Genomic DNA, 10989 nt, shown 5'->3' with positions numbered 1-10989 from the left:
TACAACGCCGAGGGATACAAAAGTGAGTTTCTTATCAGAGGATTTTCAGAAAGATGTGTAGGAATATTTTTTTTTTAAATCAAAACTATTGGGTTATTTCGACTCAGACGGACTCCATACTTGTTGGATCGACACTTTGGGATTATGCACACATTATAATAGCTTGATTTGTTATTGGGGTGTATAATTTACGTAGCAGGTAGCCTGTAAAAAGCAACTCACCCCTCTGTCATCCCTTCTCTCCCCATTTATAACCCAATTGCCCTCGTAATCCCTAGTCACCCCATTTTACGGTCACTTTTTTTTCTGAAAACGTTCATTATGTTTAGAGTTATTTTTCTGACAAATATTTGTAATTCCTTTACCTACTTAATCATATGATCAAATCTATATACTGAATAGTATTAAAATTGACACTATTACTGATAATGCTAGATTTGGTTTAGTAGCTGAAGTAACTATCATCAATTAGTGCAGGGCCAATTAAAAGTTAATTACAGTATTGCTCTTTACTTTGGTGATTTATAAGTAGACAAGGAATTAGTTAATTAACGGTATAATTTATTAAATATATATTTTTACATAAAGAGTTTAGAAAATACTCAATTATTTATTGTTTTTAGAGATAGTCAACCATCAACTTTTGATTAGTCTTTTTTAAGTAGGATGCAAATGGATCAGTCAACCTCCTTGGGGATAACTGCACTGACTGTGACGATGATATCACTGATGATGTGATAAATGAAGTAAACGATCGCGAGAAGGGAGGAAGCATTGATGAAGACTACTTGAATGATTCAGCGATTAAACTAACAGAAATACCTAGAACGGTAAGTGATAACAATATTTTTATTCATAATTAAAGTTTAGCAGGATCAATACATTCAGTATTAGTCAGTAAGAACCAAGAAAATTATACTCATCCCTTTCTTTTGGGTGCTAGTACTAGTGTAAGACAATAAGTAGTAAAGTGTGTAGTGTAAGTGTTTGAAATGAGACAGTCCTGGGCCAACCTATAGCTTTCTAAGTCAATTTTTCTTCTTTCGTATTTGTTTTTGTTTTGACTTCATATTTTTGGCAGAAGAAGCCTATAATCTGTATTTAATAGTGTTTGTATTATTTTACAGCCAGAAGAGAAATTGAGTGAAATGATCGAGGGCCTAGACAAATTATTGAGCAACGAGTCTGCCCTTGTGACCATGAAGGATGTCTCAGATGCTTTTGACCAGGTATTATACCTCGTAATAATAAATAATAATATTTTTTTTTATTTCAGGCCAGTTTGCCCATAGATTTTAGTTACATATTTACAGACTTACATTACTAGTGTTAGTAGATCTTAACCTAGGTCTCACAGTTTCAAAAAATCATCATTTGGGGTCTTGGTACACAGGACGATGAGCAGACGCCCAGTGACTATAAAACGGACAGTCCCATCTCTCAGCTATATCTACCAGCAAGCTGTTGGTGCTACCCCGCAGGCGATACATTTGAGAGGCGATTCTTTTCCTCATTATGACATGAAAATCGTCCAGTCGTGCTTGCGCAAACATGCCTGACGCACTGCAAAAGCGTGGTAGCCCCAACAGCATCCTGAAGCCGTTATTGAACTGGACACGCAGAGCACTGTAAACGCGCTTCGTATAATTGATCCACAGGCTGCACGTGTAGAATGATTGGCAATACGACATGAACAATGTTTTCTTGACCTCCACTGTACAACGCGCAAACCTGCGAATCAACATATTAGCCCTTACTGCCAGTGCCCTGCGTTCCCTTTCAATATCCGCATCGTCCTTTAGCGTCTCGGTAATTACATGTCCCAGGTATTTAAAACTGTTCAAGGCAACACCGCCGAGTGTCACCGGCTCAACTATTGGTAGGGTCTTATTACCAGCTCGAAAGATGAGTATCTCGCTTTTTTTAATATTATAGATGAGCCCGTGAGACTCCGCATACGTGTCACACACCTTCAACAATTTATTCATAGCACTGATCGACGGGCTCAACAGCACCATGTCGTCGGCGTAACTTATGTTGTTTATCATTTTGCCACCGATCGAACAGCCAACCATAGTGCTGCTGAGCTCGACAATCAGCTGATTAACATAAATGTTGAACAGTAGTGGAGATGTAAGTCCCCCTTGCCTGACTCCGCATTGAGCTCTATAACCTTCCGAGACCGACATCCCCCACCTCACAAAGTTATACTGATTGTTGTACCAATATTTTAACAGCCTTATCAGTTCTTGAGGAAGACCCGCCTTCTGCAACTTCTCCCATAGTTATTCATACGACACTAGGTCGAATGCTTTCGAAAGATCGAGAAAAGCAGCGCACACGGGGGTCTTCCTGTCAGTGTAGTACCTGACGGTGTGCTTCAGAACCAAAATAGCACTCTCAGTAGACAGACCCGCACGAAAACCAAATTGTCTATCATCTAACACTGCATGTCTACTGAGGTGACGTTCAAGCACACCGTCAAGAACCTTCGCTGCAATTGTGGCCAAAGAGATTGGCCTATAATTGTTAATGTCAGACACATCGCCGGTTCCATTTTTTATTATCGGTACAACAACCGTTTTCAAAAAACTCGTCTGGCAAGTAGGAGTGTCTCAAACCAAGGGTAAAAAGCATAGCCAACAGCCGATGGATGTGGTGGCCAGCGTGTTGCAGGTGCTCGACGCTTAACCCGTCGTGCCCTGGAGATTTTCCCCGATTCATTTTATTAATTACAGAGGCAACATCCTTAGCTGTAATAAGAACAGGGTGACTCGCAACATCGGCAGCAGCATCAAGTAATATACAGATAATTTTCCTGTTTTGAATGTTGTGTTTACAAATCAATTAAATATTTAAGTACGTAGAGTTTCTTTATCTAAATCAGCGCTTAGTCCTGACTTTTCGGTAGGTAAAAAATTGACTTACTTACGTTTTGGCCTGAAGTTAATCCTATAAATTGACTTTCCAGATGGACGATCTTCTAGCAACAAACGACACGTCTCTAGAATTCCCCTGCACCGTGCTAACCGCCCTCGACTCCCTCGGCGCACGCGCAGATCTCAACGGCTCGGCGGCCGTTGCGACGGCGCGCCATAACGTGGCTGTGGTTATGGCTGATTCTGCGCCTGAGCGGCCTGTTCGAGGGCTCAGGATAGCCGATGGTTTCACTGATGAAGCGTTTCATGTTCTACTGGGTACTGCATCTTACTATTATTACCTAGCCTAAAATCATTGCCTTGGTCTGCCCAGCGTCACATTGTATGGGAATAACATTATTAAAACCTGACGCTATAGATACGAGGAGACCAAGCTAAAAAAAATATTTAGCCTTCCGATCTATGAATTGGGTGGTTATGGGTTAGGTGAGTTAGGGTAAAAGAGTTGTAGATAGATAGAAGTTAGAACTTCATTAACAGGATCCAAAAACCGGACGTAACTTAAGCAAAAAAAGTACCCGTTTTCCATTCGTCGGGATCACTCACTAAGGAACCAGTCGACGTTTATACCGTAAAGTCAAAGGCATTCCTCCTTTATCCACATTAGTCATAGTATTTTGTCACAACTCACAAGAAAACTAACACCGCTTTTGCTAAAAAATAAATCCCCAATTTTTCAGACGAACTGGATCCGACTACTCTCACCGGCGACGATACCGAAGCAGCAGTAAACCTGCCAGCATCTCTGGCGGACTCCTTCCGTCGCGTCAGCTTCGTGGTATTCCGCTCAGATCGCGCGTTTATACGCCATGATCGCGAGCAATATGTCGTCAATAGTAAGATTATCAGTGTCAATGTGGAAAATTTCACGCAGATGGCAGATGGAGAGGTAAGAGCTATGAACACATTGTGTTATTTTAAGTTGCTTCAGTCACATATTATTGAAAAAGTAGTTATTTATAAGGACAAATAAAATAATTGTCAGACTTTATTTTTGTCTCCTTAAATGTTGGGTACAAAAAAGATAAATAAAAATGTAAACAATAAACCTGAGTAGGTATGACTTATTTTGTAATCATTACATCTCACCAAATTATGTTGAACGAAGCATAAATTATATATTAAATTTCATACACCAACATTAACACAAAATTTTAGTTAGTAATTATTAAAATTATTATTTTCAGGTGATAGACATCCATTTAAAACCATCAATATACAAACCGGCCCGGAACATGTCCCGCACCTGTGCCTACTGGCACTTCGCTGAGAACGACACTGGCTACTGGTCACAAGAGGGCTGCACCTTCATCAAGTCCCCAACCGGCTTGCTGGATACCTGTCGCTGTACACATCTCACCCACTTCGCTGAAGTCCTCATCCCGAAAGAAGTTTTTTCAGAAGAACATGAAACTACTTTAGAAATACTTTCCCTAATAGGTTGCTTCTTGTCACTCTTCGGACTGCTAATGATTGTTCTTACTGCTATTATGTTTCGATCGTGGAGAAGCGATTTTAATAACAAGATCTGGATACAATTAACTGTAGCCCTGTTGATAAACGTTATCAGTTTTCTTATTATTGTCTTCTCTAAATTTGAAGATTACAACTCGTTTTGTATGACAGTGGGAATTATTTTGCATTATGCTGTTTTAGCATCGTTTTGTTGGATGTTAGTAGCTGCTGTTATTTCTTATAGAAAATTAGTTTTGATATTCGCGACAGACCCTAGACGAAGATTGTTGAAAGCTTCAGCTTTCTCGTGGTTTTTCCCTTTAATTATAGTTCTTATACTTCTTATTGTAGCGCCACAGTCTTATACAAAAAGATTTGAAGACCATACACCCACAGGAGCATTTTGTTACCCATCAGGCTTAGCTCTGTGGTTGACAGTTTTCGCTCCAATCGCTATAGTAGTGATATCAAATTGGATCCTTTTTACTTTGATACTTCGCTCTGTATTTGGAACAAAAAAGATACAAAAACATGGTGATTCAAGTGAAATGTTTCGACGCGCATCTGTGAGTTGTTTACTAGTATTTCTTTTCGGATTACCTTGGATTTTCGGTTTGTTTGCCTACAATATTGTTGCTGCGTATCTTTTCACACTAACAACAAGTTATCAAGGATTTGTTTTGTTTATATTTTTCATAATAATTAATACTAAAACTCGAGGTATGTGGCTCAATAAGTTACGTATAAAGAAGAAGACTAAGGCACAAGTTAGCTCTTCGTTGATAACAAGTAGAAATGCCCATGTTAGTAATGAACCTGAACAGGCTCCATTTATAGAACCCAACTCATCACGGACTAACGTTACTTCTTTAGTGAGTGATTCAATTGATGGTAAAGCAGTAGGGTATAATGTGGCATCTGGTTCAGCAGTTATTGAAAATTCGCATTATAATAGTAAGGATAGCATAGATTCATTCATTACTGCAAAATCGCACGATAATTTTAGTGAAGATGAAATATTTAAGAGTGTTGAAGGCATATTTGATATGACAGAGAGAGATGATGAAGAAAATAATACAAAACAACAATTAATAACAAAAACTACTTCGAGAAACTCTCTGCATTCTAACAAATCGTTACTGAAATATGAAGAACTGCAAAGAAATGATGAAGATACCAGTAATAAAGATGGTTTAAGCGATAGCTCTAGTGAAAAAGTAGGAAATGACGCGGATTTTATCAGTCCAGAGATAACTGTATACAATGTATCAACGCAAAACGCGTCACTGATAAGCTGATAATTTAATAAACCTGTTAGTTTAAAATAAATGATTTAAAAAAGTAAGGAATGAATGTATTAATATTTCCTAAGTAGAATAAGTACCTACTAAGTATTACTGATTTTTGTCCATACAATTCCGACTCATATTGGAGCCACTGGGAACTAAGAGGTTAAGCATGAAGTTGTGATTTAGAGAATTGATGAAGTTATTATAAAAATATGTTTTACATTATTTATTTTTTTATTACAATATTTCAATAATTATTTTATTCTTTTGACACTACGATCATTCAATTATGAAGTAGGTAAGGCATGTTTACAAATGTATAAGTTGCGGAATGTTTTTCAAAAGTTGGAAAAGTTCTCGGGAATTCACAAGAAATTAAGGAAGTTTCAATTTTGGTAATGTAAAATTTCGTTCTCTATACAAAAATATAAGAATAAAATAATTAAGTAAATATTATATCTACACAGAAAACTTGGCACAGATCAATCAAGCCCCACAGTAAGTTCAATAAGGCTTGTGTGTACTAGACGATGATTTATAGTTCATAATTATAGTTTCCATGTAGAAACAGTTTATATAAATGGAAAACATGCATAGCTCAGGAACAAATGTATGTGATAAACACAAATAAATGCCATGTTTCGTAGCTAGGGCACTAAGTACTGACTAGCCTACGCAAAGAGCATATAATAATATATGTAGGTACCTATAGCCTACGAGGCCCTTAAAAAACAAGAAGAAGAAAAACGTTACAAGTTCCGAATTATTTATTTGGAAAATTATCTGGCAATTTGGAAACTTTTCATCGACACATCGTAAGCATATTGTATATTTTGGGCCTAGTATTGCTATTAAACAAATGTATTTGTATGACTTCCCTTAGAAAATATTAGAAAATGTTTATATATTTATACAATTTCTTGAAATTAGCAAATAACAATGTAAAGCATAATACGTTACAAAGGTGTAGGTAGTCATAATTAGGTACGTCGACCTTTATTTATTATTATAAATGTGTAATAAATATCACACTTACTTAGATAAATCAATAAACCTCATTAACTTCAAAGCTTATCTATTAATTAGTCGACTGCACTGGCCGCTACCCGAGCGGCAACGCGTATAAATAACCCGTTGCCACGACAACCCCCTCGAAACCAGACCAGCTATCATGGTCGCATTTTTATCACCTGTCATGCTATGTGTCACTTTCGCACTTACATATTTGTTAGAACGTGACAGCCATGGTGACAAATGATAAAGAGCCGGCCATCTTAGACCTCCTGCGCTCCGTCGCCTCTTGTTGTTTACGTCGCTATGACATTGACAATATTCCTTCATCAGCGATCAAAGCAACACGTTTGCAAAATTTCGAAAAATGTTCTGGGGACTCAGCCCAGCGCTCGATTTGCAAGAGGAATACTTGAACCATGGAGATAAAAGCGCTTACGAGCTAAATTTCTTAGTGATTGGAGGTTGCGATGCAAGACATCTGATCAAAACCATCGCTCAAGCTTACAGACATGAGCGACGCTACATGAACCTCTTTGTCGTCGACGGGTGCCCCGAGATAGTGGCCAGGCAGTTGCTACTGATGTCTCTAGGTTTGGAGAAAACTACAAGATGTGGTTTACTGGAAAAAACAAGACGGTTTCTCGAAGTGTACGGGAATATGCTGCTTCGCCCACCGACTTCAAGGTACATAATCGCTAAAGCACGTCAACTTGTTGGCATGGTCACCAACCCAGAATTTATGAACTGCATACTACCGTGCATTTCGATCGAGCAAATGAAATATCGTGAACGCGATTACATGGAAAACCTACTCAATTTTTGGACGACAGGCAATACAAACCAATTCAACGCTTGCGAGTTATGGGAGCACCGACTGAGGAATTCCTTGGGACTTAGATATGATAGTAGAGTGGGAGTGTACGATTGGGACTACCACATGCGTTTGAAAGAGATAGCTAGTCAAATCTGTTTCCAAGAGTACAAGCATTTTAGAGAGCACGGGATAGCATTTACATGGCTGGAGACTGAAGTGTGCAGACCAAATGTTACTTTGTCGGCTGGTGTTTATAAATGCGGGGACAGATATCTACATCGAGGATATCTCGGTGACATCGTGGCTTCGCCATACATAGCTTACGGCTTAGACTGTGAAGACAAGGACATGCTAAAATCCTCCCACGGAGTGAACTACAAACGTGCAACTGATGTATCGGAGCGTAACCTCATGCGCATGTTATATGAAGTGGAGAATCGAGAGAAATTCGACGCTAGTGTGATGAACCTGGATAGGCAGAAAGATTTAGGAATGGTGGTGTTAAGCGAGCTGGATGCGAAGATATCACAAGGTGGTCCTGAAGCACCTCTACTCCTCCGTGAAGATCGCGACACGTACATCAACGTGGATTACGCTAAAGTGCACTTTTTGTCTCTCTCCGCTTTGGACCATTACCCTCACAAGCCGCAGTTCCAAGGTCTGTTTCATGGTGTATTTTTAGGGCATAACATGCTGCCTCGGGTGAAGCCAAGTGTATGGTCTATGGCTAGAGACGACGCGGTGGTGATTATGGAGTCGAGGAAATACATGGTGGAGTTGAAACGAGACGACGTGAAGGCGTGCGTAGAGCAGGTGCAGCAGGCCGCCGCGGCGGCTCAGTGCGAAAAGCTCGGCTCTTTTGACCCTGAGAAGGATGCGTTCGCCAAATTTCGTATCAGACGATCTAGTGGCAGTTTTGATCTTGGTAATTAAAGACAGTTATTATAATTAGACTTATATTATTAAGGTAGACAAGATATGGTTTAACTACACATTTTATGTAACGAAATAAACCAATTTATGCTTTTCTTGGACCTTATGGGTGTAATAATAGCTAGTGAAAATTTAACTATCTTCAGTATCTCCACTGAATATCCATCGTGGGTGGGAGTGGCTGTCAAAGAAAGCTATGAAGGTCGATTGAATATGATTGTAAACTAATAACAGCAGTATCTGAACGTTTTTGCAACTATTTAGCTCGTAGCGTTATTATGATAATGTTCTTGTACTTTATCTGTTTCGAATAAAGGATTCAATAAAACAATCAGAAAAATTGTTGTTTCATCTATTTTTTCTTGTTAATAATATGTTACATTCATTTAGTAAATCATATAGCAAATATATTTACAAGGACAAAACCAAACAGAAAATGACGTTTCAACGTTTTTCGTTTAAAATTCGTATTTTTATATTACATAATATCACTTAAGTTTAACATACTAATTATTTAGTTAGGGCGCGGCCTCAGGCTACGCGAACCATTGCAATCGGTACACATTTTGAGCAATTACCTCCATTTTTTAATTTACAATTTATAGTGCAATACATTATACAATGTTAAACTTAATTATCTGTCGCACTGTTAGGGTGGCTATAAGGTGGCAATTTTCGCGACCAAATTTGTGCATTTACAATACGCAGCAGTGTGGATGAAACGATGCCATTTTTCAGAGCTCCTAACTATAACTCTATAAACACTGAAAAATAACATTTCATTTTTTACATAACACGCTCTTACATGCATCTAGCATAACTAGTCACAATTCAAGTATGCCGCGTTCTAAGACAGTTACGGATATGAGTGAGGCTTGGCGTTACTGGCAGCCTAGCCAAGGTGACGATCACTATCGCTTCGCCATCGAATCGCTTTGTGTCTCTCTATCACTCTTCCATATTAGTGTGACAGTGACAGTTGCGTTTCGTTCGCTACGGAGCGTTAGCGATTGGCATGTTGGCTACGGGGCCTGGTTCATTCCCGAGCCGTTGCAATGATTCGCGACGAGCAGAACACTGCCGTGAGCAATGGCGTATCTGGCGCGTCCGCAATTGACGATTAGGCCTACGCGTACAAACTAGTCTGTGCGATTTTCGACTCTATACCGATGTAGCAAGTGCCAAGAGGATCGCACAGACTGGCTTGCAGGTTTATGAACGCGCGCTCGGGACGCCTACTGGATCGCGCACTCGCTTGTACGCTTTGCTGACGTTGAAATATTAGGTAAAGACCGGATTGTAGCTGAAAAAAGATAGGATATTTAAAAAGGACTCCGTCTGGTTAGCGTACATTTCACGTGCGCGGCGCGATGTCAACGGACACGAACTAAGTGGCCATTAGTATTTCTCTGGACACAATAATTGAGCATTTTCTTGTATTTATGAGTAAATGACGTCGACTCACGCCGCGCGGGCGAGTGCAACACCCAGCTACAGAGTATTGCAATAACATCTACCCTGTACGTGTTCATAGTAACTATTTAGACTAACTTAAAGTACAACAAATATTCCGTAAAATATTGTAAATCCGGCGCGGGAAGCGGCGAGCCCAGGAATAAAGGCCGTTGACACGTGCTTAGGTGAAGAGTTGGCTTTCTGTTGTGCATTTGTAAAGCATATTTAAAACAGAGTCTCCAAAATGGCGCCCTGAGTTCGCCGCTCGAGCTCAGCCCGGCGTTCATCGCATCGGAATGATAATAGCCGACACTCCTCGTCTATTATTATAATACTTTACTTGTAGACTACGAGTTATGTCGTGGCCGGGCCACCTAACCTAGCGTAATCGCGAATGAAACGATAACTCTCTAAATTTGTTTACAATAAAATAAACGCGAAACTATAACACATTTTATCGTACATATCTTTCAGGTTAAACTGCATAAATTCGTTTATTTAATACAATAATAATAATAGATATTTCTGATAAAATGGGATAACTTTTATAATTCACATTAAGTTTTAGAATATGCGTACGTTTATTACGTCTAGAATATGTGCACGGTACGAGATCTCTGGTTGTGTTGTTTGTTTATCTAGAATTTTTGTTTAAAGATTCTTACTTTGACAACTTAGACTATGCAAGTTCGGTTGACATGGCTAACGCATGGCGCATAACTAATTTGAGATAAATCAGTAGGTAAACTGGTAATAATGATCCTTATATCTTTCGCGTGGAATGATAAACCCCATGACAGTTAATTTTTAGGTAAGTATACATATGGATTAGCTGTCATGTAAAATGCTAAAAGATTTTTTTTTTGAAGTTTAGCACAATAATTCATTAAGAAAAGTAACACTTAAGTAATAAAAAACGGTAAAAACACATTTATTATTTTATTTTTTAATTAACCAAAGGGAACTTTACTGGAACTGTCATAAGGATCATCATTCGACACGAGAGGTATAATATCTAATGTCACAAATAATAAAGTAGTACAATACATTATTAATGGTAGCATGGATAAGTTGTGGGTAATAAAATACG

The 10989-nt window shown here is 38.8% G+C and overlaps 2 protein-coding genes across 2 annotated transcripts; both read left to right on the top strand.

The window, feature by feature from the left end:
- Positions 1-705: 705 nt before the first annotated feature.
- On the top strand, positions 706-5704 carry LOC134649038 (adhesion G-protein coupled receptor G2-like). Its single transcript, XM_063503738.1, has 5 exons — positions 706-830; positions 1128-1229; positions 2972-3197; positions 3620-3828; positions 4127-5704. The coding sequence occupies exons 2-5, from the start codon at positions 1149-1151 to the stop codon at positions 5690-5692; spliced, it is 2082 nt and encodes a 693-aa protein (XP_063359808.1). The 5' UTR covers positions 706-830; positions 1128-1148; the 3' UTR covers positions 5693-5704.
- A 1267-nt stretch (positions 5705-6971) lies between these two features.
- On the top strand, positions 6972-8445 carry LOC134649037 (dynein axonemal assembly factor 3 homolog). Its single transcript, XM_063503737.1, has one exon. It carries the CDS (start codon positions 7062-7064, stop codon positions 8442-8444), a length of 1383 nt encoding a protein of 460 aa, XP_063359807.1. The 5' UTR covers positions 6972-7061; the 3' UTR covers position 8445.
- Positions 8446-10989: the final 2544 nt, after the last annotated feature.

This window comes from Cydia amplana, chromosome 6 (assembly GCF_948474715.1).
Source record: "Cydia amplana chromosome 6, ilCydAmpl1.1, whole genome shotgun sequence".
In the NCBI taxonomy this organism is placed as follows: Eukaryota; Metazoa; Arthropoda; class Insecta; order Lepidoptera; family Tortricidae; genus Cydia; species Cydia amplana.
The sequence above is the reverse complement of the archived record's forward strand: the minus strand, read 5'-3'. Positions and strand labels throughout refer to the sequence as shown.

What these genes read in the sequence shown, in the direction of transcription:
- LOC134649038 (XM_063503738.1), top strand. Translation starts at nt 1,149, where the DNA reads ATGATCGAGGGCCTAGACAAATTATTGAGCAACGAGTCTGCCCTTGTG. An exon ending in TCTCAGATGCTTTTGACCAG is followed by an intron (nt 1,230 to 2,971) that starts GTATTATACCTC and finishes TTGACTTTCCAG; the next exon opens with ATGGACGATCTTCTAGCAAC. An exon ending in AGCGTTTCATGTTCTACTGG is followed by an intron (nt 3,198 to 3,619) that starts GTACTGCATCTT and finishes CCAATTTTTCAG; the next exon opens with ACGAACTGGATCCGACTACT.
- LOC134649037 (XM_063503737.1), top strand. Translation starts at nt 7,062, where the DNA reads ATGTTCTGGGGACTCAGCCCAGCGCTCGATTTGCAAGAGGAATACTTG.